The sequence below is a fragment of the Mustela erminea genome, chromosome 10, assembly GCF_009829155.1.
Source record: "Mustela erminea isolate mMusErm1 chromosome 10, mMusErm1.Pri, whole genome shotgun sequence".
Lineage (NCBI taxonomy): Eukaryota > Metazoa > Chordata > Mammalia > Carnivora > Mustelidae > Mustela > Mustela erminea.
Genome location: NC_045623.1, coordinates 15347558 through 15375471, shown reverse-complemented (window position 1 = coordinate 15375471; position 27914 = coordinate 15347558). Strand labels below are relative to the sequence as shown.

Below are 27914 nucleotides of genomic sequence, written 5' to 3'. Positions count from 1 at the left end.
AGGCACCATTGAGAGTTTGGTCAATTTTTTATTAAGTAAATTCAGATTTTTGCTTAATACCTAAGGTAGTTGTTTTGACTGATAAATATTTTAGTCTTTTTGATTAAATACTAACAAAGGCTTAGTTTAAGTGGCTATTATTCTTTTCTCACTATTAATTAGACATTCCTCAGAATGTGAAAGCAAAAAAGAACCTTAAAAATGGTCTTGTTTGCCTTCTCATTTTACAAATGAGGAAACTGGCTTCTTCCAAGCTTTTGTTTCCAGTGACTTCTTAGTTTAGATTGTGTTCTGTTAAGCACTTGCTTGATTGCAGTCCTTTTCCTTTCTGGTCAGGCTGTTTTTCCATCTCTCAGCCAGTGGTACAAAGAACAGGGAGACTGAAGAGAGGAGAAAGCATGTGCCAGAGAAGTAGAAGGAACCGGTGTATGTCTGGGTGTGATCATATAACCAGCCTGGAAGGAAGGAGTGGTCTCTGTTAGTGAAGCAGACATTTCAGGTAGTAGTTCTCAGCCCTATACTGTGTCGAGGGAAGGAGCCTTTTCTCTTTGCTAGTATGCATTGTGACCCATTAGGAAGTTAGTCTAGCCGCTTGCCTTATTTTCTGTTGATGAAGGTAAATCTGTTCCACCTTGTTAAGGACTTAACCCCGTGGGGGAGAAAGTCATCGTGGACTCAGAACTCATCTGCCGTCTTACAGTTGGGGATATATATACCATCTGATTTTATGACATATATATATATATATATATATATATATTTATATTTCTTTTTTTTTTTTAAAGATTTTATTTATTTATTTGACAGAGAGAGAGATCACAAGTAGGCGGAGAGTCGGCAGAGAGAGAGAGAGAGAGGCAGGCTCCCGCTGAGCAAAGAGCCCGATGCGGGGCTCGATCCCAGGACACTGAGATCATGACCTGAGCCGAAGGCAGCGGCTTAATCCACTGAGCCACCCAGGCACCCCTATATTTATATTTTTTAAATCTTATTTATTTATTTGACAGAGAGAGACACAACGAGAGAGGGAACACGGGCAGGGGGTGTAGGAGAGGGAGAAGCAAGGTTCCCACCAAGCAGGGAACCCAATGCAGGGCTCGATCCCAGGACCCTGGGATCATGACCTGAGCCAAAGGCAGATGCTTAATGACTGAGCCACGCAGGCACCCCTGTGATGCTTTTTGTTTTGTTTTGTTTTAAGATTTTGTTTATTTGAGAGAGAGCACAGAGAGAGAAGGAGAAGCAGACTCCCTGCTGAGCAGAGAACCTGACGTGGGTCTCAATCCCAGGACCCCAAGATTATGACGTAGGCCGAAGTTAGACGCTTACCAAACTGAGCCACCCAGGTGCCCCTGATTTTACGATGAATCTTATTAGAAGGTCACTGTTCTTACAAAGAAAATAATAGCGAATTACTACTACTTTCCAAAGAAAAAAGTGATAGTAGTATCTTTTTTCCCTCACTGAAGCTACATTTCCAACAGTGTGCTAGTTGTTGGAGGAGAGAATGGTAATGAGCCAAAACAGACGTGCTCCCTGCCCTCACAGACTGTACAGTTTCATGTGAGTTGGGTATTAACTACAAGACTTACGTATGTCATAAGGGCTATGAAGGGAAGGTTCAGGAGGCTTTGAGAGCATGTGAAAAGGAAGTGACTGCTTGAGACGCCTGGGTGGCTCATTTGGTTAAGTGTCTGCCTTCGGCTCAGGTCATGATCCTGGGGTCCCAGGATCCATCCCCATGTTGGGCTTTTTGCTTAGCAGAAAATCTGCTTCTCCCTCTGCCTGCCACTCCCCCTGCTTGCATTCTCTCCCTCTCTCTCTCTGACAAATGAATAAATGAAATCTTTTAAAAAAAAAAAAAAAAGGAAGTGACTACTTAGGTGGGTTAAATGATGACTGTAAGTCCCTCTGAAATCAAATGTTCTTTTTTTTTTTTTTTAAAGATTTTATTTATTTATTTGACAGAAAGAAAGATCACAAATAGGCAGAGAGACAGACAGAGAGAGAGATGAGGAGAAGCAGGCTCCCTGCTGAGCAGAGAGCCCAATGCGGGACTCGATCCCAGGCCCCTGGGATCATGACCTGAGCCGAAGGCAGAGGCTTAACCCACTGAGCCACCCAGGCGCCCCTCAAATGTTCTTTTAAAGGAAGAATGAGTGGGTACCATTGGCTAATGGCACATACCAGAACTTTTTAAATGAAACACTTTTCTTAAAAAACTGAGTGTATGGTGGCAAAGAATATTTGTACAAGGAACTGGCTTTTAAACATTGTTGTACAAGTCAGCCCTGTGAAATGGCAAATAATGTCCTAGTATCATTATTGTGATAGTTTGACCTCCAAGGCTTTGTAAAAAGGTCTTAGAACTTCCAGATGTCCACTGACCACACTCAGAACCTCTTTTCTAAAGTAGTATATGCATATTATGTTTGTAGATACAAATTGGCTTTTAATCCCAAAATACCTTAAAAAGTTAAAGCTGTTATTTGATTATTTATTCCAAGAAGTTTTGGTGCTATGTGCCAAACAGTTCTAGGTACTGGGGGTATATCTGTGAATGAAACAGATGGAAATATCTGGCCTCATGGAGTTTATGTTGTATCTTTTCATTTATATTTTGGAACATGATTTCTCACTGAATGTGTAGCAAGTGAGTGTGTATACCCTCTTCTCTTTTTGGTCTGATTGTGTATGTCTTTATCTCCTTTACTTTTTTTTTTTTTTTAATTTGGTTCTGATATAAACATTTAGTTTTTTGTTGGCTTCATTAGCTTTATGTTTCCTGTTCTTTTTTTTTTTTTTTTTTAAAGATTTTATCTATTTGTCAGAGAGAGAGAGAGAGAGAGAGAATGGGAGGGAGCGCAAGCCAGGGGAGTGGGAGAGGGAGAAGCAGGCTTCCTGCAGAGCAGGGAGCCCAACATGGGGTTTGATCCCAGGACCTTGGAATCATGACCTGAACTGAAGGCAGAGGCTTAACGACGGAACCACCCAGGTGCCTCTAAGTTTCCTATTCTTGACATAGTGAATAAATGGAATGCTTTATAGCCTCTTCAATTTAGCTACCTTTAACTTGCTTTTTACCTGTTAACTCCTGTTGGATCAGTGACCTCTAACTAGTTAAATGTTTCTCAGTGTTAAGCAAAAAAGTGGAGAGAAACTGACTAGGACAAGTTTTTGTATTAATGTTGATTGTGATTAGCCTTGAGATATCAAAGAGATAGGTAAGTTACAGTCTCAAATTTCTAGAAAGGAGGAAGTACAGAAAACACCAACATCCCTTCCTATATCCCTTGTCATTCTTGCTTTACTCCCACCAGTATAGCAGATTTATCGAATTATAAGGTAAGCATTAGAAGTAATGCTCTGGAAAAGAGTAGTAATTCTTAGTTAAGGAAGTAGATTGTGCTGCTAAAAAGTCAGGCGGGTGTAGGTAAAAATAGTGGAAAATGGGGGGTGGTGATGGTGGTTGTCTATAAATCCTAGAAAACTGGTAATATGATTTTCATAAACATATTTAAAGTCAAAATGTTTCTGAAAGATGAAAATATATTTAATATATTTTCTTACCAGGGCAGGGAATTATTTAGCATAATTTAGAACATTCCCTGTATTTCCTTGTGAAATTTAATGAAATAATTAGTTTTAAATCTGTTTCTCTTGGGGCACCTAGATGGCTCAGTAGCTTGGGCATCTGCCTTTGGCTCATGATCTCCACGTCCTGGGATTGAGCCCTGTGTTAGGCTCCCTGCTCATGATCTCTTTCTCTTAAGTAAATAAAAATTAAAATAATAATAGTTAAATCTGTTTCCTCTTACTCTTACTTGATAATTGAGATAGTAGTAAACTTTAAAAATTCTATTTCTAAGATCCAGTTGCCATTCGGTAGGTTAATCCTGTGCTGCTGAGTATTTAGTTTTATATTTATATTTATATTTATAAAATTTGCAAAATACAAATGAAATGTAGAGTGTAGAGTTATTTCATATTATTGACTGTTTTGTGAATGTATTAGCTGTTATAAGCTTAGATTTACATGGCTACTAAGTAAGTTAAATTCAGAGCTTCGTTGGTATTGAAATACCTATTTGGTTAGAAAAATCAGCCTTTTCCCACCACCAAAAGTACAAGAAGACTGTATATTTGATCTGATTTTATTAGATCTCTGTGCTTTTTTGGTAGCAGTATGGAAAAGCTGTGTACAAATGCACTTTCAACCCTAAACAGTTCAAGGCTCCTGTGGGTATATATTTTTTAAATTAACATATAATGTATTATTAGCCCCAGGGGTATAGGTCTGTGAATTGTCAGGCTTACACACTTCACAGCACTCACCATAGCACATAACCCTCCCCAGTGTTCATAACTCCTCCACCTTCTCCCTCCCCCTCTTCCCCCAACAACCCTCAGTTTGTTTTGTGAGATTAAGAGTCTCCTATGGTTTGTCTCCCTTCTGATCCCGTCTTGTTTCATTTTTCCTTCCCTACCCCCCAAGTCCTCCACTCTGCCTCTCAAATTCCTCATATCAGGGAGACCATATGATAATTGTCTTTCTCTTATTGACTTATTTCGCTCAGCATAATACCTAGTTCTATCCACATCGTTGCAAATGGCAAGCTTTCTTTTTTGATGGCTGCATAGTATTCCATTGTGTATATATACACCACATCTTCTTTATCCATTCATCTGTTGATGGACATTTAGGTTCTTTTCATAGTTTGGCTCTTGTGGGCATTCATTGCTGCTATAAACATGCGGGTATGTTTTTAAAAGAAAGGATTGTTGGTAGTTAAGAACCTATCATAGTCTAACTCCATTATTTTTTTATTTTTATTTTTTTTTTAAAGATTTTATTTATTTATTTGACAGAGAGAGATCACAAGCAGGCAGAGAGGCAGGCAGAGAGAGAGAGAAGGAAGCAGGCTCCCTGCTGAGCAGAGAGCCGGTTGCGGAGCTCGATCCCAGGACCCTGAGATCATGACCTGAGCCGAAGGCAGCGGCTTAACCCACTGAGCCACCCAGGTGCCCCAGTCTAACTCCTTTAAATGTAAACACCTAAGTTGACATTTAAAAGACAGGGTTCCTTTGTGGTCCTAGCAAAAGCATTTTGAATGATGGAGAAAGACAAGATAATATACTAGCCATGATCCAAAGGAGTGTTGCATCTATCTAAGTGTCTACTGCATGGAGCCAGCAGTCTGAGGAGTAGTGCACTAGCAGCTAGTACAGACTGCCTAAGCTACAGTGCCGTGTAAGCACTTCCTCATTGTTTACAGACTACCTGCCTCAGTCTCATCTGAGATGCGAGTTCATCGTGCAGAGTCCTTGGCTTCCCTTAAGCATAATTCATCATGGGGTGACCCAGTCGATTCTTACGCACAAGAAAATTGTAGTCCAAATTATTTTCCTATGCCTCTGGCTCTAACCCTTATTTTAAGCAGGGATATCTAATAATGTTTCCTTTTGATAATTGAAAACAATTAAGGACGTAGGGCTCAGCTTCCATAAACAGTTTTGCAAATGAGTTTTTTTAATAGTCTGTCAAACTTGATATTAAAATAGGATTCTAAATTTTTTTAGACGTCAACACTTTTAAACTATTCTGCATCATTTTATGGGCAAAGCTATACACATTTATTTATTTATTTATTTTTAAAGATTTTATTTATTTATTTGACAGAGAGAGATCACAAGTAGATGGAGAGGCAGGCAGAGAGAGAGAGAGAGAAAGAGAGGGAAGCAGGCTCCCTGCTGAGCAGAGAGCCCGATGTGGGACTCGATCCCAGGACCCTGAGATCATGACCTGAGCCGAAGGCAGCGGCTTTAACCCACTGAGCCACCCAGGCACCCAAAGCTATACATATTTAAAAATAAGGGTAACGTCCTGTCTAAAAGTACCTCTGGGGCACCTGGGTGGTGTGGTTGGTTAAGTATTTGCCATCGGCTCAGGTCATGACGCCAGGGTCCTGGGATCGAGCCCCACATCAAGCTATCTTCTTAGCGGGGAGCCTGCTCCTCCCTCTCCATGCACCTGCAACTCCCCCTGCTTGTGCTCTCTGTCTCTCTCTGTGTCAAAATAAATAAAAATCCTTAATAAAAAAATAGTACCCCTGATATCTCAGAACTAGATTGTTGAGCTGAGTTATTAATCCTTTTTAAAATTAATTAATTAATTTTAAGAGAGAGAGGGCATTGGAGCAGGGGGAGAGCCAGAGTGAGAGAAACTCAAGCAGACACAGTGCTGAGCATGAAGCTGACACAGGGTTTGATCCCATGACCCTGAGATAATGACCTGAGCCAAAATTAAGAGTCGGATGCTTAACAGACTGAGCCACCCAGGTGCTCCATGAATCCTTTTTATTAGGATTACTACTGTAGGTATATTATTGGTTATCTTGTTAAAACTTGAAATATACCCATAAGGCCCTTAATTCCCAAGTTCCTGGATGCTAGTTCAAATTAGTGGTTGAGAATTCCGTAAGTAACTAGTGGGTGTTGAACCAGAACTTCCAACTGTTGGGCAGACTTCCAAGGTGTAGAGAGACAATGATCTTGTCGTCACTGGAGCCACCAGCTGGCTTACTACGACCTGAGCCAAAACCAGGAGTCAGCTGCTCAACCAGCTGAGCCACCCAGACCCCCCAAACCTCACTGCCTTTTAAGACAGGAGCTCTCTAAAGTCCCTATGTAAGGAAGATTTATCAGGAGTACTTTATGCAAGGAATTTCATTAAAAGGATTGTGCCCCTGTGTTAGGATTTTGAAGCTTGATTTTTTGGCTTTGTGAAGAAAAGACTACTTACTCCACCCTGGCCCTCTTTTTAACCATAGTAGAGAACTATTTATAGTTTATTTTTGAGATTTTTGTAGGGATTCATTAATCTTAGGAATACTGAATCAAATTACAATTCTTTGGGGCCTTATTGTTTATGGGGAAAATAATCACAGAGAATTAATGATCTACATTATTTTCTTTTGGTTCTTCAGGGTAGAATATATTCCTCAGGATTTAGAGTATAGAAAACTCTGCTCTGCCTTCTTAGTTATCTCTACCTACCCCAGCCTCCAAAGTGGATTTATAGCAAATCAGAAGGTTGAATTGTTTTATTTGTTTTCCAAATAAAATTTCAGGTCATAGAGAAGTTTTCAACTGATTGGCCAAGGTGATAAAACTGTAGAGGGCAGGGTTGATAAAAGGTGGAGTGAGGAGCCGGAGGGAGTTATTTGTTTCACATTACATCTGAAATGAGGCTCCAGTAGAGAGAGGGAGTGACCATTTCATGAGGAGATGACCTTATCTGGATTAATGGGACAGAGACAAACTTAGATGGATGAATTTCCATTTTAGCCATTGTCTGCTCTTACAAAACACAGATGAAAAATTAGTGTAAAATTACCAGTTTCCCCCCATGGTATTTCTGATGAGGTGGGAGGTTGACAAATAATAGCAAGATTCTCTTTTTCTTTTTAGGAACCGTGTAACTTACTCTGGAGTAGAACTAGCTTATAGTTGTTCAGCTTTAGAAATGGCTCTCCTTGAATTTGTAAAAAAAATAATTTTTGTGAAATACCTACGACTTGATAGAAGCTTCAATATTTTTTAAGGTCATTTTTATTATACCACCCCTCGGGATACCTTTATTTAAAGGTAAAACTGTGTGTGTGTGTGTGTGTGTGTGTGTGTGCACGCGCGCGTGTAAAACACAGAATGTTACTTAGCCTTCAAAAAGATGACCCTTTTGCCACGATGTAGATGGAACTAGTGAGTATTAATGCTAAGCGAAATAAGTCAGAGAAAGACAATCATCGTAGGATTTCACTCATATGTGGAATTTAAGAAACAAAACAGAGGAGTCTAGGGGAAGGGAGGGAAAAATAAAATAAGATGAAATCAGAGAAAGAGACAAACCATAAGGGACTCTTAACCATAGGGAAAAAACTGAGGGTTGCTAGAGGGGATGTCGGGTTTGGGAAGGGATAAATGGGTGATGGGCATTAAGGAGGCCACGTGATGTAATGAGCATTGGGTGTTACATACAACTGATGAATCACTGAACTCTAACCCTGAAACTAATAATATACTGTGTGTTAATTAATTGAATTCAAATTAAATTAAAAAAAAATAAAGGTAAAACAGAGTCAACCAGTTTTCACAATAACCAGGTTACAGTGACTTAACCAAATTTTCAGTTAATGAAGTAGAGAAAAAATGTACATTCTAATAATTCTAAATTTAAAGGTTCTAGACTATTGTCCTCCGTATTAATTTCTGGTAATGTATGTGACAGTGCTATGCCATGACCCAAGGTGCTGTGGAAGAATTACAAGAATAATTTTTGTCTTTTCTATGTTCCCCATAGCAGCTAGGAGAGTGCTGTGCTAGTAAGTTGTTTGGTAACTCTTGAATGAATTCCAAGTTATAATCAAATAATTATTGATGAAGGTTTAAGGGAGTTTTCAGATTGTATTTGTGATTGGCTTAAATATATTAAAATATATATTAGCATAATAAAAGGATTTATCAGTTGGCAGTGGGTGGGGTATGTGGAAGAGAGGGGAACTGCATTTAGTTTTATTCTATAGGCAGCTAATATGGGCCCTTGGTAGTTTTATTTTTAAGTGAAACTGAGCCTTTAGCATTTTTGAGTTTACATATCAGATGCCTTAGAAACACGATTAGAAATTTCACATTCCTGTATATATGTTGGGGAATATGATTATATGCTTTGTTTACTTAAGGCATGACTTTTGTTTTTATATTGCTTTTTGCAGGTTTGTTTTTGTTAACAGGGATTAACTAGAAATATAATAAGGTTTTAAAATATTAATTTTCTACAATCTTCCAAGGCCTCCACCTGGGCCAATTTGTAGCTCTGGACGCCATCCGCCTGTAAAAAATAGTACTTGGGTTTGAATGAGCAGTGACATTTGGCTTACACTTAGGTCTGTTGACCACCTTTGATCAGGAAACCTAGAACAATCCTAAAAAACTCTCCTAATCTAAATCAGATCCTGATATTAACTAACACTGAATTTGCCATGGAGTGTTAGGAATGGCAGGGACTGTGGGATGGAAGAAGTAGTGTATGTATGAGGAGTCATTTTTCACTTCTTTCCATTTCAGTCCCTGTCTGTTGTTTTCAGTCAAGATCTGATACATGTGTTGCTACTGTGTTTCTTATCATATTCAGAGTTAATGAAGGTCTATAAATAATTTTCTTGCCCATATACTCTACTTACATTTTTTTAAAAGATAAGTGTTTTTTATTTTATTTATTTATTTATATTTTATTTATTTATTTGACAGAGAAAGAGAGATCACAAGTAGGCAGAGAGGCAGGCAGAGAAAGAGGGGGAAGCCGGCTCCCCGCTGAGAAGAGTGCCCGATGCGGGGCTCAATCCCAGGACCCTGAGATCATGACCTGAGCTGAAGGCAGAGGCTTAACCCACTGAGCCACCCAGGTGCCCTGTTAAGTGTTTTTTAAAAACTCAGTCAGATGATTCCAATGGGTTTATTACACTTTTTTCTTCTTTCCTCAAATTATTAAAATATGCTGTGTAGGACTAACTTGGCTTTTCTTTTTCATGTTCATACAAGGAGAAGAATACTGTTAATGTAATTGCTAATACAGTTTTAAACTAGTGTTTTAACTGAGGGTTATTGTGAAAAATTTTACTGTTTGCTAGATTCCTAATTTAAAAGTGCCTGTAATCTTTTATAGGAATTTCAGCTTTTGCAATTTGATAATAACAGAACTAGGTAAGTACAAAGTGAGCATCTCCTACATTGGGAAAATCTCAGTTTGGTGAGAATGTAATATTTTATAGCCAGTAAGCCTTTTGATTTAGTTAAAGCTGAAGATGATAAAGTGACTGCCCATAACTGTCCAGAGCCAAGTGAATCTGGAAATCAACATCTTTGATGTTTCTTTGGCCCTTGCTGCTGGAGTCAAAAGTTAGGAGCAAGTCTAATGGCCTTTGTAAAATTCTCTTTGTGGTTTTTGATTCACAGAGGAATGGTTTCCTTGAGTAAGGACTTTACTGAAGTTTCTCCCTTTAACAAGATGCTTAGCATAATGTTGCAGTCCGTGAGAGATCCTGGTATAGAGAAGGAAATGTAACTGAATTTTATATTATTATAATCCTGTTTAAAATACTGTGAGGAACTCCCAGACTAAAAATCTATATATAAGCTATCAGCAATAGCCTATCACTTCCTTTGACTATTTTGTAGAATTTATAAAGTTTATGATCGCCTGGATAATATCCTCAGAATTAGTGGGTAAAAATTCTTCCATTAGCTCTCCTTATCCTCACATATAGTGCTAGGATACTGTGGACATTGGGTAATAAAAGGCTTGTAAATTTTTTTTGACTCACTGATCATAAGAAATGTTTTACGTCACATATATTTTATATGACATAGGTCTGGGTGTGATTTTTTTTTTATATGAACTAAGTGTTTAAAATAAAGTGATGCACAGTGTTTTTTAATCTGTTCTGTTGTGGCCAGTTTTTCTTTTCCTAATAAGATTTATTTATTTATTTTTGAGAGAGAGAGAGAAAGTGAGAGTGCGTGCACGTGCGCACCAGTGGGAGGGACAGAGGTAAAGAAAAACTCAAGTAGACCCCATGCTGAGCACTGAGCCTGACACGTAGCTCAATCCCAGGCTTGAGATCACTACCTAAGCTGAAACCAAGAACGACTGAGCCACCTAGGTACCCCTCGTCTATTCTTTTTCATTAAAAAAATTAAAAGGATCATGACCCAACAAATTTGATTCAAGACCCACACACACATCTATTGTTCTTTCCTTTAGAGTAATAGTCCTCACAAAACTTGCCTTGTCTTCTCATGTATTGAACTCTTTCAATATTTTAAGATGTAGGAGGTGCCTGGGTGGCTCCATCGGTTTAAACGTCTGCCTTCTGCTCAGGTTGTGATCCCAGGGTCCTGGTTCAGCCCTGCTTAGTGCCCCACACACATGGGGGAGCCTGTTTCTCCCTCTCGCTCTGCCCTTCCTGCCCGCACTTGTGCATGCTTTCTCTCTCTCTCTCTCTGAAATAAATAAAAATTTAAAAAAATAAATAAGCATTTTAAGATGTATATAAAACATACAAAACTTGAAATCTCTAAACATGTTACATGTTTTTATCATTTGGAGAAGATACTCTGTGCCCTGGTATTTGTTACCCCCCTATATTTGGGGCCTAATAGGCTTGGAACATTTCAAGGCATCCCTGGGATGGCTGTAGAAGAAGGATCAAGATTGAGAAGATGCGTCGACAAGCTGTATTTGAGTTCTGTTTTTTCTAGCTCGCTGACCTGGGCCCCAGCTGTAGAGCACTCTGTTAAGCGTGTCTAGTGTTTAGTCTCCTATTACCAGCCCCTACATCACGGTTGTGAGCCTGACTTTAAAATTCGACGCTGCTTTCCAGGTGTGAGGTGTAGGCTGAACTAGACCAAATGGGCAGAGGTAGGCTCATAAAAAGAAGTAGGAGTTGGCTGTATATTTGTATAAACTTTTTCCTTTAGAAGAGGTACACCTAAATTGAACCTCAGGTAATGGTATGTTTTTTGCCATCCAATAATAATTTTTGTTACTAATTTTATACTTTCCCTTTTGCTGGTTGCCTTTTCTAGGTCTTAAATTTAGGTGCAAACCTAAATAGTATTTAGTTTTTAAACAATGATAGTGAGGCAAGATTGTATCTTTTTCTGTCTCACTTCAGGACTGAAGGAAGTAAAAGAGGGTTTTAGGCTGAATGCCTTTTTGTGGATGATTGGAAATGCCGTAGTAATTTGGACATTTAAACACTGAGAACCTGTAGTGTGTGAAATACTGAAGTTTAAGTCTGTTCCCTAGAAATATTTCTGTGTAAGTAGTATTTTCAGAGTCTTAGATTAAGTTTAGCAAGCACAAAATGTCCTTTAAGTTAAAAGTGCATACAAAACAATGCTTTAGTCTAAAGCTAGCTTAAATATCAGAACTCCCTCAACTTTTCCTATACTCATATTTACTAGTCACCAGTTGTTGGCCTCACACATCCTGTCTGCAGAGATCCTGGCCTGTAGGTCAGGTATCCTCCCACTTTCGGTCCAGATGGGAGATGGAGGGCCTCCATCATCCCTCTTGGGAAATCAGAGATGTTGGGAAGCCCTGGACAAGCCGTGCGAGTAGCACATCTGAACAGCAGAGGGGTCAGAGAGCCTTCATGGTCTGTAATGACTCCTGCTCAGATGAAAGATGCTAGTGGTTGGTTGGTTGGTTTAAGGCATCATCAGTTTTCGAGAATCTTCTAAAACTCTCAATTGTCTCCCCAGACAAGGAGTTATACATACAATCCCTGCTCTAAGACTCTTCAAGATATTGTAAGAAGCTGCTTAATTAACCACCTATTATATGTTGAGTGAATCCTCAGATTCTCCTGGATTAGTGATTGAATGTGAGAGTGAGTGTAGGGACGGTAGAGATGTCTTCAGGTTTCTAACCTGATACTGTTATTACGTGTTACCATACATAATGGATCAGCATTTTCTTTCATAGCTGTTGAAGTTTGCTCAGAATGTGGTTAAGCTGTTACCTGCTATAGGTGGTCCAGAAAGGACAGCCATCCCAGCAAAGAAACCGGCAAGTCCCAAGAACCTGTGTACTCTAGAATTCCCAGACAGATCAACCTGTAGGGATTAGAATCCAGTGTTAGCCATATTGAAGGCAAAATTCTTGTTGAGACCTATGCCTGCAAAGGGATAAATACTGTGAACAATTGACTTCTGAGGTGATTTTGGATGGCCTTTTGCCTTGGTATCTTATAAGAGCTGAGGCAAACAGGGAAGAGTTACTGTGCCAGGCAGGCAGTGTTTTCATTGTATTAGTAAGGAACATAGGGTTTCTTATTTTAAATCTTTAAGGCAACACAGGGGTACCTTTCTTCCTTGATCCTCACGGCTCTTCTCTATTGGGAAATGGTATTTACGTTCTGATCTGACAGTGGTATTCTCAAATCCACCTATGGCTAAATACCAGCCATTGGTTTGTAAGAAGTCAGTTTTCCCAGGTTGATTTCAGCTTTAGAAAGTTTTGATTTTTACATAAGCTTCGTATAATATCCTACAGCCCTTATGAATATTGACTTCAGGTCAGAAGAATCCATGAAATATTTGTATAAGTATTTCCATTCCTTTTGTGCCCAGGACTTGAAGTCAGTTTGGGGTAAAAGTAGAGGAATTGATCAACATCCCTATTAAAGTACATAGGACTAGTCTCAACAAGAGAGAAGCCACACCGGTCAGGAAGCCCCTTTTTTTCTCATGGAATTCCTCAAGATGGTATCTTAGAAGGAGCCAAAGAAATTTCTGGAGCTGAAGGAAACAAGTAAACACAACCCTATCTAACCTTTTGGGAGACAGAAGCAGAGTGGAATCCTGCTGATCCCTTTTTTGCTTTCATTTCTTTTTTGTCTCATATAGATAGTTCTCTCACCATTCCTCCCCCAAAGGTAAGATGAAAAGTGGGTAGGATACAGCACCAGGGTTTCTGAGGCCTTGCATGTGATTTTTTTAAAATTATAAAATTAATACCGAATATGTAATCTCTTTGGGGAGGTTATTATTAATACTTGCTTTTACTAAATGGTTTAACAGTGTTAATGAGTATGTCTACTCACCAGTACAGGAAGTAGCACTGCCAGGTAACCACCAGTGAAAATGGCAAAGAAGACGGTATAGGTCATCAGTAATGGAAATGTGGTGGCCAGAGGAGCAAGCAGGTTAGTGATGCCGCAGAGGATGAGGTAAGACTTGTGGTAATGATACCTCTTGATCCAGTTTTGATCAGCAACCCATCCAGAGATTATCTGACTGACTGTCTCAGTGATACCTGGAACAAGATTGAGAAGACCTTGTGATATCCGAATTCCATTTCCCTAGCCCCTTTGGAAAGTGTAACTGCCGAAGACCTCTTTTCCTGAGTAATACAACTTCTTCCTGAGGTGAGGACATCTGAACAAAAAATGGTCTCATCATGTCTCAGTAGATTCAGTCATTTATTTACCCACTCCAAATACATCTAATACAGTGGCAGAAAGACTCCTCCAGAGCTGGGTAGGAGGCCCCTCAGGTGTTTTGTTTGTTTGTTTGTTTTTATCCTCATCAGGTTTGGAAAGCTTGTACCACCTAACTGGGAATCCCTGGTTACAGAGACCTGGGCACTTAGGCGGCCTTCCTCAAAGAGGTGGTGCAGGTGAGGGAGTGAGAGTTCTAAAAGACTGGTAGGCCCTCAGGGCGGTGTGCTGGGGAAGCCAGATGGTGGAAGACTCAACATTATAAATAATAAAGTCTTATGTTGAAAAAAAATAGATGTTGGGACTTTTTCTTATGGTTGTACATGATGTTTTGGTAATTAAAGTGCCCCTGTCAAGGTTATTATGCTTGGAAATAGGAATCTGTTTTGTTGTTTTGTTTTGCTCTTTTGGGAAATAAGTAGGAAATCTGGAAACCTGGGATCATTTTGAACATTGGAGCTATGGTGTAAACTTGAATAAAATTTAAGTACCATGTTTTCATTCAGTTTCACGGTAACAGAATATTCTTATTTTTTATCGATTATAAATTAGTGTAGCAGTTAAATAATAGAACATGTTCACCAAGAGTGACATGAGCTACAGTTGCTTTGTAGTGTAAATTCTTAAATTGCTTCACAAAAAAGGGAGGGGGGCAGAAAATGCATACTACTATTTCTATTTTTACTGTTACTTCCTAGGATACATATGGAAACTTTTTGTTATGTTCTTTGGTCCCATTGATAACCTAATCTGATCTCAATTGATGACTATCAGACATTCTACTAAAAAAATTTAACTATGTATCTTTTCCTTGTGTACACAGGCTTTAGTTGACGGAAGTGGGGTATCTTTGCAGTTGGAATGGCATATAGTCAGTTTTGTAAGGATTGTGTAAGCAGTCTTTTCAAGAAATTAGGGAGAGAAAAGTTAACATCAAGCTACATAGAATTACCAGATATTTAGAACAGTCCATGTCATCCCTTTAATTTTTTTAGGCTCCCTATTTTGTCCGTTGAGAGAATCCAGATCTTCTGAATTAAGCATTTTTGTCTCCTTACATTTTTATAAATACTCAACTAAAATGATTGTTTTCATTTTTAACTTAACCTTGTAATTTTTTTTAAGTATCAGCCTGGTCCATTAGTGAATGGCCTTAACAGGCATTTTTATCTGTCTTGTGCGAATGCAAGGGCAAAAATTTTTAGCTACCCATACTATAGAACATTATTGAATGCTTATGATGGGCCAGGCACTATTCTAAACTCTATATGCATTGATCATTCAGTCCTGATAACCTTATTATCCATATATTACAGATGAAGAAATTGAGGAACAGAAAACATGCGTAACTTGTCCAAGGTCCTACAGCTAGGAAATATAGAGCAAAACCTGAACCCAGGAAGTCTTAAGTTTGAACCAATCCTTTGAACCTCCTCCCTGTGCTGTCTGCCTATGATTTTTCTGCTTCCTGGAGGTGGCTTTTGCCAGCTTTTTAAAGTCACGTATTTATGCCACAAATACTAAATGTGTACTGTGTCAGACAGACACTGACATGAAAATGAACGAGGCTTGCTTAGGGGCCACTTTCTGGTAAAGAGCACCTGTGTGCAAGGTGTGGTGACAGATCTGTGGAGGGACAGGACTGGTTCTCCCACCAGCCTCAAAAGATTTCCTTTTTTCTGGCCCTCCCATAACTCCTTTTTTAAAAAATTGTTTTTCTTTAGTTTTTTATAAAACTGAATAAATTTTTGTAAAATTAAGTTCAGTTTTCCTTTTGAGTTTGAGGTCAAAGTATGCTTTCTTACCAGCTACAGAAACAAGGAAGGAGGCATCCATGATGTCAATCCCTAGTGTTCTGGCTCTGGCCACCAGGTGGAAAGTAGGGATGAAGTATGCCAGCTGACTGAAGAGAAAAGACCAGGTAAATATGTAGAAGAAAGGATTTTTTAAAAGGGAGATGTCACAGAGTTTTTGTTTATAGCTGCATGAAGTAGCCTCTTTCTCATAACTGTCCCCATTAGGCTCATTGTTGAACTCTTCGTACTGTGAGACTATTAAATTTGTCCCATGTTGTCTGGCCTTTTGCGTTGCATTCTCCGTGATGGTGGCCTCTCGTGTCTCATCGCAGGATGACATTTCTGTCGTGCCGACTGCCTCTGGATTACTTGCAGACAAGTTGCTGCGTTTATTTTTAATATCAGAATTGTTCTCGCTTTTGATATGGATGGATCTTAAGAGCATACTTGAAGGCACCAAATTTAATGTCATCCCTCCAAGTAGTATAAGGGCACCTAAATAGGGGAGAGACAGTGAGAATTTAGGTTAAAAATTACCCATCTCATTTCATAATACTCTGTTTTTGGGCTTAGACGGGGCCCCACTATGAATATATTCAGTCATAGTGCAATAATTCCTGAAAACACTACTTTGTCCCCTAAATTTTACTGAAGTATCTACATCTGTTGACTTTATTTTTAGCTCTACACACCACTGTATCCTTGTGAAAACAGGGCGTCCTTTGAAAATAGAAAACCAGAAAGCTGCACCGGGAGATGACCTGGAGGGAGAGAGTGTTATTTGTGCGAGAGAAAAAAAGAATAGTTTTTGTGGGGAGTACGGGGTGTGGGTATTTGAAATGTTAGAAAATTACTGTGTGTTTTCAATAGGGATTTAAAGTATCCTAAAGTGGGGATATAGATTTCAGGACAGAAAATACAGAATTCTAGAGTTAGACGATGAGAGTCATTCAGAAACTGCCTTAGAAGAGGGGCCTGCCTTTCATATCATTCCATTTTTAATTTCCTTGAAAGAAGACGGATGTCAGTCTTGGTTTCAGCGTGGTCTGACCAAAGCTGTGGGTTGTGTGCGATGTTTCCAGAGATGGAATTGGCTGTAGGTTCTGCTATCCTGTCTTAGGGATTTGCCCCCTGGTTCAGTTTGCCATGAGACGACTGGTATTTTTCACTTGGGAAAGGAAAGAGGCAGCAAAAAGGCTCTGTAGGTAGAAACAGGCTTATATATATCCCTATAAGTGTACATGTACATATATTTTTCCAGTGATTTAAGATTATTAAAATCTGAATATTTTAGGTCAGGCACAAAGAAAATTGTGGAGTGAATGGTTTCATTTGTTTGTGAAAAATTTATATATAGATGATGGTGTAGAAGAGATTAAGGTCTATTTTAGTGAGTCAGGTGGAGGGGCATTTTTTAAAGAGAATATTTGAAAAGAGAGTGCTTCAGTGGTACAAGAGGAGAAGGGAATCTGTGTGTCCCCAGGAGTATCACTTTCCCTGCAAGGTGTTTCTCCAGCTGCACAGAGTGGCCTCCATCCCCGCAGACGTGAATCCTGTGAACTCTGAGTTGCTTGTGTGGTCTGTGGTGAAGCCTGCAAATAGCATGTCTTCTGCTGTGTGTTCTCCGAGGAAGAGGAGGCACATGTTTACTTTACTGTAGAAGTCCTGCTTATTTCTTCCCTGGCTCAAAAAGTCTGCACTTCCCGCTCATTCGAGGGAGAGAGCTGAACTTACCTTGTGGAGTTGATAGTTCAGACACAGAGTGACTTACCTGTCCAGTCATACAGATCTATCAGGATTTTTGTAAAAGGTGCTATCAGAAACGTCAGGCCCATCCCAGAACGGGCAATAGCTGTGGAAAGAGCTAATCGTTTCTTGAAGTATTTGATAGTTACCACGGCAGCTGTTTGGTACAGGAGGGCAGAACCCAAACCTAAAAAGAACAGTAGCTTGGAATCACATGGAGTGGCTTGGTACCAGATGAACTATTCTCCTGGACCTGAGATAATATAAGTAGGCCTGTTGGGTCCATGGACAAGAGAGTAAAAAGGAAGGTTCCTAGTTTCATATTCTACAGTCTTATTTTTACAGTGGACTCACCAGGTAAAAGTCCCATAGTCACACAAAGAAAGGGGATGTTAGTAGCCAAGCTGCTGATTAGATATCCACCAGAAACAAGGAAAACCCCAAGAATGGAGGCAGTCTTCTCTCCAGTTATTTCACTAATAATGACAACCAGGGGACCTGGGAAAAACGAAGAAAGGCAAGTTCTAGGTAAATACGCTCTGGCATTTCTTATTTTCTGATGTGCAATTTAAATGAGCAACTGAAGGAAAACAAGAGGACTTGACTTTGGAATATTGTGTATCCTTCAGAAAGGTGTCTGTATTGGGCTTCATAATATTCCCAGTCCCACACTATTGTACTTTTTGGAAAAAGTTGTTTGTTTTAAAGAGGTTTGCAAATAGGTTTGAAAAATGCATTATAAAACCACAAAACGAGGGGTGCCTGGCCAGCTCAGTCAAAAGAACATGTGACTCGATCTCAGCGTCATGAGTTCAAGCCCCACATTGGGTGAACAAGATTATTTAAATAAGTAAAACCTTAAAAAAAAAAAAAACCCACAAAATGAGATTGCACCTAGTTACCTATGACTAGAATAAGATTCGATCATTATTCTACTCTGTCATGTTTGAGCCCCAAATAGAAGTATGGGAATGAGGAATTGGTTTGCTGTGTTTTGAATATGCTTAGATGTTGGGCTTTAAGAACTTCGTGGTCTGATTTCCCAGAGAGACTGGCTCACTGAACCTGTGTTCAGGCACTGTGAAAAGAAACAAGGCATGAAAAATTGAATCATGGACTTTAATAGTTGGATTCTTAAGCTTTTTTTGAACCCCATTTCTTCTGATTTTGTCAAGCCAAGAAGAGGCCAAACACTTCGAGTCTATAACTGTTCTCAGCTTTACCTATTAATGAATCTGGGTTTTAGCAATGCTTCAGCCTTAAATGACTGACAGACAAATCTTCTCAGGATTGCCCTTTGTGGTGCTTTTCCTTGGACAGCAAGCTTATTGCCAGCTTTATACCTGCAAAAAAACGAAGTGATGACATGATGGATCCAATCCAGCCAGTTTGTTCTGAGGAGCTTTCAAATTCTTCTTGGAAGACCACAAAGAAAATGGCGAATGTCTTGGTCATCCCCATCAGAAACACGTTTACCTAAAGCAAAGCAGACCAAAGAGTCCAAGTCAGGTGGTGAGTGAGCCGTCCCAGAGAAGGTTACAACTGCTTGTGCTTCTGACCCCATCCCCCTGGCCCCAAGTCACCAGTATTTACCAGTGTGTTCGTTGGTTCGACATTATACGTTCTGTATTTTGTGGGGCGGTCCTACTCTTGGAGTATCTAAGTGCTTGACACAAGAGCATCTCCTTCAATCCTCATTACAAGGCTCTGGCAATCAATGTTTTCTTTGGAAAGTGAGGTTTAGAGAGATTAAAAGTCATTTGAACTTGATATGGGGGTGCCAGAGGTGAGATTTGAACCCAGATAGACTGACTCCAGACCAGACACTGTACTGTTCTGTCAGAATTGTATCTGTTAAAGACAGCTAGTTGCATTTAACTCTTGTGAGAGAAGCACATTGGTCCAAAAGATGAATTGTTCCCATCGGTTCTTAAATGAGCTTTGCTAACTTTGCTCTTAAACTGAGTACACTTCCTCACTTGGTATATAAATAGGGTGGCCCTATACCGTCCCAGTGGAAACACTGGAGGGCAGAAGGGAGCACCACTAACTGATGCTAGACTAGCAAGCGTAAACAGGTTGGAGAGTCAGCTTCTGGTTGGTCACGTGCCCCATCCTTCCTTTTGTCCCAACTAACCCTCCTTGCCAGCACTACCCTTCTCCCTCCCACTAGGAGGAATATCCCTTTTGAGGTCAAGTTTTCTTTCTGTGGCATGCTAACATTTGTTGCTTAGAATTCCCATTACCCTGGGGGTAGTACCCTGGGATCAGCAGGAAGAACTGGAAGGGAAGCCACCAGGCCAGAGTCTAGGGGCACGCAGCACAGGAGCCATGGGCACTCACTGTCTCCAGGGGCTTCCAGGCTTCCCCTTTCTTTTTTCAGCGGCTTTAGCTTTTCTCTGCTTTCAGCCTGGCCACGCATCACTTATGAACCACAGACCCTGGGCTTCCTTTCACTAATTTCACTTTCTCTGTCTGGCTGGTGAGTATTACCCGCTGTCATTGACTCATCCCACTCTGTACCTAGCCATAGACAGTCATTCACTTGAACCTTAAGATGCCCACATATTCATAGTGTCATGGTGACGAGTACTGTTCTGAGATCAGCGTGCCTTGGCCTGAATCCTGGCAGCACTTCCTCTGAGGGGTGTGACCTTGGGCAAACTACTTCACAGCAGTTAAGCTTTCTCTTTTGTAAAGTGAAGAGAAAGGAGATACTATGCTCACAGAACTGAAGATTGAGAAAATTCAGATAAAGAATAGCACTTAATACTGAAACTGTTAACTGTGGTTTTGTTACCTCCTATAACCGTTTTGCTTTCTCAAGAACTTCAGACTCATTTGTATAACCACCGTATCTAACTCAGGTCAACCCATCCAAAATTAGACTTTTTTCCCCCTTATCCCATACCTGGTTTTCCTTTTCATTTCTCCTTTCATTGGGATCAACCCAGTCTTGCTCACCCGAGTCAGAGATCTGCATCCTCTTGGGCCGCTGTTTCCCTCAGCCCCCACGTGCTACCTAACCAGCAGCTTCCCCCTCCAGCCTCTTCACTTGACTCTTGTTTCAAACTAGTTTTTTTTTTTTAAGATTTTATTTATTTATCAGAGGGGGGCGGGAGAGAGCGAGCACAGGCAGACAGAATGGCAGGCAGAGGCAGAGGGAGAAGCAGGCTCCCTGCTGAGCAAGGAGCCCGATGTGGGGCTCGATTCCAGGATGCTGGGATCATGACCTGAGCTGAAGGCAGCTGCTTAACCAACTGAGCCACCCAGGCGTCCCTCAAACTAGTATTTTTTTCTTGTATGGAGTAAGGGACTAAGAACCAGTGGTGCCCCGAGGTTGCAAAAGTCAGGCATGGTGAGGAGGGGGTCCCTTTGTGCATTTTTCCTATTTTGATTTGATAGTAGCACAAAATTGCCCTTATTCAGAGTGAACAATGCCACGGAAACCCGGGCTATCCATTCACAAGTGAAGAAGACATTTTATCAGGCCCTTATTCAGGCAATTTATAATCCTCCTACTCCTCAGAGTTGCTTCTATCAGGAACGGAGGCTAGAGAGCAGAGCAGACCTCAGGTGGACCCCACTTGTCTTGCCCAGTTCAGAATGCAGAGTGGCGATTGCAGCCTCTCATGAGCTGGAGACCCCACAATGAGGCATCATTCTGTAAAGTACCCTTCCTCTTTCTGTGGACTTGGGTTCTGTGCTGGTATCTCGATGGTGCTGACCTCTCCTTTCTTAGCCACCTGAAATGGGCTAACTCCTTGTCCCCACTCCCCCATTCCCAGTTCAGGACCTTTTCTTTCTGGTCTGTCCTTGATGTCTGGGCGGAGCAGCAGTGAGTGGCTGGGGCTTGCTTGTCTCTGACAAGTGGGTCTGTGCTTTCCACAGTGTGTCAAGAAAGCCAAGGACACAGCCTTTGCATCAACTCTCCCTCCCTCCCTCAACTTATAACCTTCCAACTTTGTTTCTGTTTTGACTCAGGTATCAAAACTCTTTCCCAAGATCTGGATTTTCCTTTGGTTATCCAAGCAGACTAGGTACGTCTATATTCTGCTACTGCTACTGCTATTCTCCACCCTGACTTTTATCTAAGGTAGGTGGGTTTCAGCCCTGTTCCAGAGTCTATCTCACATTGTAAATGGGCTCACCCCAAAATACAAGCCCCTAGAAGTTCTCCTGTGGCTGACCCAACCCCCTCATTTTCTTTGCACCTTTAAGAGACCTCCACCCCCCGCCAAAACACACTCCTACACAGAGCTCCCTCACCAGATCACTCTCATTAGAAAATTGTCTTGGGAAAGAGGGCTGGATCAGCCAGAGGGGCCCCTTTTGAATAGAGAGCATCAGGCTTTGTCAGAAATGATTGGGTGATTGTTTAACAACAGCTTCCTTCTACTCTGGCTCTCTCTCTCTCTTACCCCCCAGCTCTTCCTTCCTGGACTACACAAACTAGATAACAGTCTGTTAGGTTATCCCTGCTTCCTCACATCCCACCATTGACTGTAGGGATGCTCAGCGAGGCTACCAGAGGCTTCCTTTTTGGTGAACTGACAAACCCCGCCATCTGTTCTGTGACATCCCGCCTCGGGCAGCATCTGTTCATCATTCTTTGCTCCTGGACATTTCTGCCTTTGCTTCTGGGATGCTGCCTCCCCACTTCTACCATTGGTTTCCTCCATGGGACACTCTCCGCCCAACCCCTAACAGCAGTTTTCCCCAGGATTCTGCTTAGTTGCCCTTCTCCCCCTCCCTGGTGATTTTACCCATACTGCCTGTTGGTTCAAGCCAACCCATGTATGCCGATGACTCGCAGATTTCAGTACGCAGATCCCGCACTCTACCTGCCCGTGGGCTGCTGACATTACTGGTAACGTTGCAGGTCCCACTGTTCCTCCCCAGGATTAAGCCATCCAAGTACCTTCAGATGCTCTGTCCTCCAACTCTGAATGACGCACTCTACTCCAAGTGGCCTAAGCCAACATCCCAGGACTTCTGAGTCCCTTTTGCCCTAATACTCTGTTCCTGTCCAAATCTTACAGGCCCGTTTCCCCCATATTGCACTGACCTGTATTTGCTCCATCCTCACTGCTACTGCTTTCATTTAGGGCCTTTTTTGCTCACGTGGATTATCACAACACCCTTCCAGTGGTCTCCGTGCTTCCAGGCCTATCCCCTGCCAGTCGTCATCCACCCTGCAGGCGGAGCTGTTTTCCCGAAATGCAGAACTGATCCCACCATTCCCCTGCTTACTTTTTCTCATTAGCTCCTCAGCCTCGAGATAAAAACCAGTGTTTTTAAAATGTCCCTACAAGGGCCCTGCCCATTTCCAACTTCCTCATTGTCACTTGCTTTATTCATACGTGTGTCCAACAGTCAGTTCATCCATCCCTCCATCCAGCGTACCCACCCACCAGCAGGTGTTTACTGAGTGCCTGGCATGTCCCAGGCTGTTTACTATGAGGGGCCAGGCTTACAGTGGTGAGCAGGGTACCTGCTGCCATGGGAGTCAGTGAGTGAGACAGAAAGTCAGTCTAGTGAGACAGCAGAAAAACAACAAAAAACTCATGCAAATATATAGATACAGAGAAGTTAGAATGATCATTTTTTAAAACCTTTTACTCTTGGGGTACCTGGATAGCTCAGTCAGTTAAGTGTCTTCCTTTGGCTCAGGTCATGATCCCAGGGTTCTGGGATTGAGTCCCACATCAGGCTTCCTGCTCACTGGGAAGCCTGCGTCTCCCTTTCCCTGTGCCTGCCCCTTCCCCAGCTTGTGTTCTCACTTTCTGTCAAATAAAATCTTTTTTTTTTATAAACTTTTACTCTTTGTAAAGATTTTATTTTTAACTCATTTCTACACCCAACATGGAACGTAAACCCATAACCCCAAATTCAAGAATCACATGCTCCACCAACTGAGCCAGCCAGGATCCCAAGAAATGAGCCCTCTTAAAGTGCAGCACTCCCAAAGAACATTTTGTTACTGGATTTTTCTCTTTTTCTTCCTTTTAAAATTTAAATATTTAAAATAAGTATATTTTATTATTTATTTGACAGAGATCACAAGTAGGCAGAGAGAGAGAGAGGGAAACAGGGTCCCTGCTGAGCAGAGAGCCCGATGTGGAGACTCGATCCCAGGACCCTGAGATCATGGCCCGAGCTGAAAGCAGAGGCCTAATCCACTGAGCCACCCAGGGGTCCCTTTTTTTTTGAATTCTTAATAATTGTTGAACGAGGGGCCGTACATTTTTATTTTGCACCGGACCCTGCAAAATAGTCACCCTTGCCTGGAGGTGAGGGCTGTTAGCACCCCTCTTCTCGGAGGGTGAAGCTGCCCTTGAGAGGTTAAATCACTTGCCAGGGGCCCACAGCTACATGTCAGAACCAAGATGAGCCCTGGAGTATCTTAGACTCCATCCCTGTTTCCTCAGGTTCTAGCTTCTTGCTCATTCATTTTCCTCATGCACTTGACTTTTTAATACTAAAGGACCTCCGGGCACCTGGGTGGCTCAGTGGGTTAAAGCCTCTGCCTTTGGCTCAGGTCATGATCCCAGGGTCCTGGGATCGAGCCCTGCATCCGGCTCTCTGCTCAGTGGGGAGCCTGCTTCCCTTCCTCTCTCTCTGCCTGCTTGTGATCTCTGTCAAATAAATAAAATCTTTAAAAAACAACAACAACAAAACTAAACTCTACTGAAGGGTCTTTCTGTACCTCTCATTTATTAACTGGTTAAAACATAATTATTAGGCTAGTAATCTGAAAATAACATTTTGTAATAGGCCACAGGATAGACTATAGAACTGTAATGTCCAGTATAGTAACCTGTACATGTGGCTGTTTGAATTTTAATATTAAATGAATTTCAGTATCATTTTAATTAAGTTGGAGGCTAATTCTCATTTTGTGTAATTTTAATTAAGTTGGATGCTGCATCAAAATATACTGGGGCTCCCTTTTTCAAATAAAGTGTGCATGGTTGTATATGGAGGGATCCTGGGGTCCCAGATTATGAGGTCAGGACTAGGGAAGGGGGTGTGGAGTTCACACTGGACTTGAACGTCCCCCTGAGGGTGTCTGTATGAATATATTGCACACTCCAGCTCCTTGTTTTATTTAGTTATTTAACCAAATTACAGTGTTTCAGCCCCCTACCCCTATAATGTAGGTTCTCAGTTGCACTAACCACATGCTCCAGGATTTTTCACTCACCTCCTTTCTATTGTAGAAAAATATACTTGTAACTCATGCAGACAGAAAGCCATAGTCCTGTAAGTATCCATGTACCACTGCAGTCACTTAGCCAGAGCCCATTGTTAACGCTTGAGGACTCAGTATATTCCTTGTGCTTCTGTCACCAGCATCGCATCCAGAAAAGTGGAACACTGAACACTGTTTAATAATCTGGTTATTAGGCAGTGTTTCTTACCAGCAACTACATTCATCAAATAACCTCTCCCCAGAGGACCATGTCGGGAAAGTAAGACTCGTTACTGGGGAGAAAGGTGGGAGATCTGGAGACCCTCACCAGCAATGCTAGTTCTGCAAAGTCTGTGATCTGGGGATGTGGCCCAGCTCCTGGGAGGGCTCTTGGGCTTAGGCCATCCTTAGCTTCCTTATTAATAACATGTCTGGGAGAGCTTAAGAAAAAGTGAGTACACATTCTCGTAATGAAGCTAATGTTTAACTAATAGTCCTCTGGTAAGAGATTTGTATTACATAAATCCTGCCTGAGGACCTGTGCCGCTACTTTCCCCTCTGTCATTAGGGAGGAGGAGGTATGATGTTTTCCCATCGTCCTGTTCATGGGTCACATTGCGTCCTTGTATCACACTGCAGGCAGCAGGATTATTAACTAAGATCCGCAGTCCTGTGTTTGTGAGCCTCTTACTGTAGGGCGGAGCAGGGGAGGAGGACAGGAGGGAAAGGATACCTTCGTGAGTCCATCTCAGAGTGAACCGATTTGGGAACACTGATGTGGAATATGGAGCTGGTGCCACTGTTCGAGCCTTGCTTGGGGCACAGTTGGGATGGGACTCTCCAATATTCTAGAATGGCCATGCTGACATTTCAGATCACCATGTCTCACAACCACCTTAAGAGCCTCTGGGAGGATGAGAGAAGTTAATTAGGAAATGGGAGTGCCCAGTCCAGTTGCTTACAGAATGAAGGAGAAAAATCAGGTTCTGGTTCAGAATCCACACACTTCTCTCCCTTTCCAGACATGTCAGAAAGACACGCTGGGCTGAATTATAGCACAAGTTAGGGTTGCAAGGATGGGTTCGGAAGTGGACAGCAGGCAGAGCAGAGAGACAATGGCCCCATCCCCTGGGAGAGAGGGAGGTTGCTGTCCTGTGTATGCTGAGCTGAGCTGGGAACCCACCCAACAGCACTTTCCAGCACCTCCCACTGCTACTTCTGGGGTGCTTCAATGTATGATTATCTACACATCTTAATTGCTGTGCAGCCAGGGTAGAGCTGCAGGTGGTGGCTGGAGCATTTTGTAGGTTTGGTGGTGTTAGCAAAGAGGGGACTGGAGGGGAACAAATTTGTCTTTCACTCAGGGAGGACATTTTTCTCCTGAGTTCAGTGTGGGCCACTGACTTGGGCAGCTATTGGCAGTTCCTGGCTTTGCTCTGAGCCTTCTTCCAGAGGAGCCTTCTTGGGGGCAGTAGAAAAGGGGAAAGTAAATTCTTACCAGGAAGAAATGAAATACAATCATCCATCCCCAGCCTCCATCCAGGGCTTCAGTGTATGGTTGGGCCTTCCCTGCCCTCTGCGTCATGATGCTCGGTCTCTGTGACAATACCAAAACAGTTGACTCAGTTGACAAGAAACTGATCTAAACTTCTAAACTTTATTTTTCTCTGTGGTGTAAAACCACTTGTAATTTTTGTGTAGCCCACCCCTTTAAAAGTAGATGATTTCCTCATTTCTAAATTGTTGACAGGCTCTGATCTCAACCTCAAAAATGCAAGCAGGGCTTTGTATTGTCTTTGGGGACTTTTAAAACTGGAGGCCTGCTGCTTAACTTCACCTGGCAAGTCCGGAGGCCTTTGACAGTTATCTTGGGATATGGCCTTAGTTACAAATAAGTCTGCCTGACTATTTCTCCTATCCCTGTTTTTTCCATAATCACAATCCAGGCAGAACCATGGGAGAGGTAAGAAAAAGCTAATGAAAGGCCATAATTTGAGAGACATCGAAGCCATTGCAGAGATATGAATGGCATCTGAAAGATGACCACTCGGTTTACTATTTCAGGCAGGAATTACAAAGGAGTTAACTACCAGCCCACCTCGCTGTAGGGTGGCCTGTATTAGCACTGGCCTCCCTGGCCTAGGTCTACAAGCCACATCCTAGGGGAAGTCATGCATCACCCTCTGGTCTTCTGAGTGAGCTCTTGACCTTAGAGAAATAAGGAAAGGAGGAAGAGCTTCGGGTTTAGGAATTTCCTTTACAAAGCAATTGCCAAAATGAAAATATTCTAAGGGACTAACTAAGTAGATGTGACAACAAAAATGCCGTGACCATTCCTTGAATGAATCCTGGACCAGAAAACAAGTTGTAAAGGACTTCAGGAGGTCACTTGGGGGAAATTCTGGAAGTCCACTTCTGGACTTCCTAGTAGACCTGTGAAATCTCTTAAGAGTGGTGGTGGTCTTGTGGTTCTGCTAGGAGCATGTTCTTGGTCTCAGGAGTGAAGTATCCTAGAACCTGTATTTTATCCCAAGTGGTTCAGTAAAAATCGATATGTAAAGAGAAGTAACAGAAAGAAATATAAATGTTCTGAGGATGGCATGCGGTATTCTTTATTTCCCACCATCAGACTGGCAGGCAGGCTGCTGCTTCCAGAATGGCCAGGCTGCGGCCAGCGAGTGTAGAATGGTCGGCTGTCTGGTGAGCAGGCCAGGGAAGGAGGGCTGGGGGGTGGGCAATGCCTCTCATTCAAAACATTACAGAAAAGTAACCCCAGCACACAGTCCCATTTTTTTCTTACCTTTGATGTGGTCTTCAGCAAAGGAATCCTTCAGCGATGAGGCAGTGAGGCAATCTGAGAAGAAAAGTATAGGATTTTTGACAAAGTGATTCCCTTTTCTAAGGCATTTCATTCGGCTGCACTGTGAACACAAGCAAGCATTTTAAGTCTATGAGGCCAAGCCAGTGTGGTCACTCCTGCCAGTGGACTTTACTTCCTGAGGGAAGGAGGAAACACTGTGATCTGACATCATCCCAGGCCCTCCCTCCACCCATCCAGACTCAGAAAGTAGAATTTGTCACCATAGGCTCAGAAGCAAGCATCAGAGTAAACCA

The 27914-nt window shown here is 41.7% G+C and overlaps 1 protein-coding gene across 4 annotated transcripts; it reads right to left on the bottom strand.

The window, feature by feature from the left end:
• Positions 1-102: 102 nt before the first annotated feature.
• On the bottom strand, positions 103-27856 carry SLC16A4 (solute carrier family 16 member 4). Of its 4 annotated transcripts, none has more exons than XM_032302048.1 (10): positions 26299-26378; positions 25534-25706; positions 24813-24992; positions 18949-19081; positions 17960-18103; positions 17631-17792; positions 15869-16354; positions 13668-13879; positions 12585-12678; positions 103-455 (listed from the first exon to the last, which is right to left on the bottom strand). In XM_032302048.1, exons 4-10 carry the CDS (start codon positions 19064-19066, stop codon positions 295-297), a joined length of 1377 nt encoding a protein of 458 aa, XP_032157939.1. In that variant the 5' UTR covers positions 19067-19081; positions 24813-24992; positions 25534-25706; positions 26299-26378; the 3' UTR covers positions 103-294. The 4 variants fall into 4 exon arrangements, with proteins under 4 accessions (XP_032157939.1, XP_032157937.1, XP_032157940.1 ...); XM_032302047.1 differs by lacking the exons at positions 24813-24992; positions 25534-25706 and adding exons at positions 8839-8887; positions 27601-27856 and having other exon boundaries at positions 354-455; positions 26299-26397; XM_032302046.1 differs by lacking the exons at positions 24813-24992; positions 25534-25706 and adding an exon at positions 27601-27850 and having other exon boundaries at positions 26299-26397.
• Between the last annotated feature and the right edge of the window lie 58 nt (positions 27857-27914).

Coding starts and splice junctions, on each gene's coding strand:
- SLC16A4 (XM_032302046.1), bottom strand. CDS start 26,385: ATGACGCAGAGGGCAGGGAAGGCCCAACCATACACTGAAGCCCTGGAT. Junction 16,355..17,630: donor AGATCTGTATGACTGGACAG/GTAAGTCACTCT, acceptor TCCCCTATTTAG/GTGCCCTTATACTACTTGGA. Junction 456..12,584: donor TTCTGGACCACCTATAGCAG/GTAACAGCTTAA, acceptor CCTTCCTTCCAG/GCTGGTTATATGATCACACC.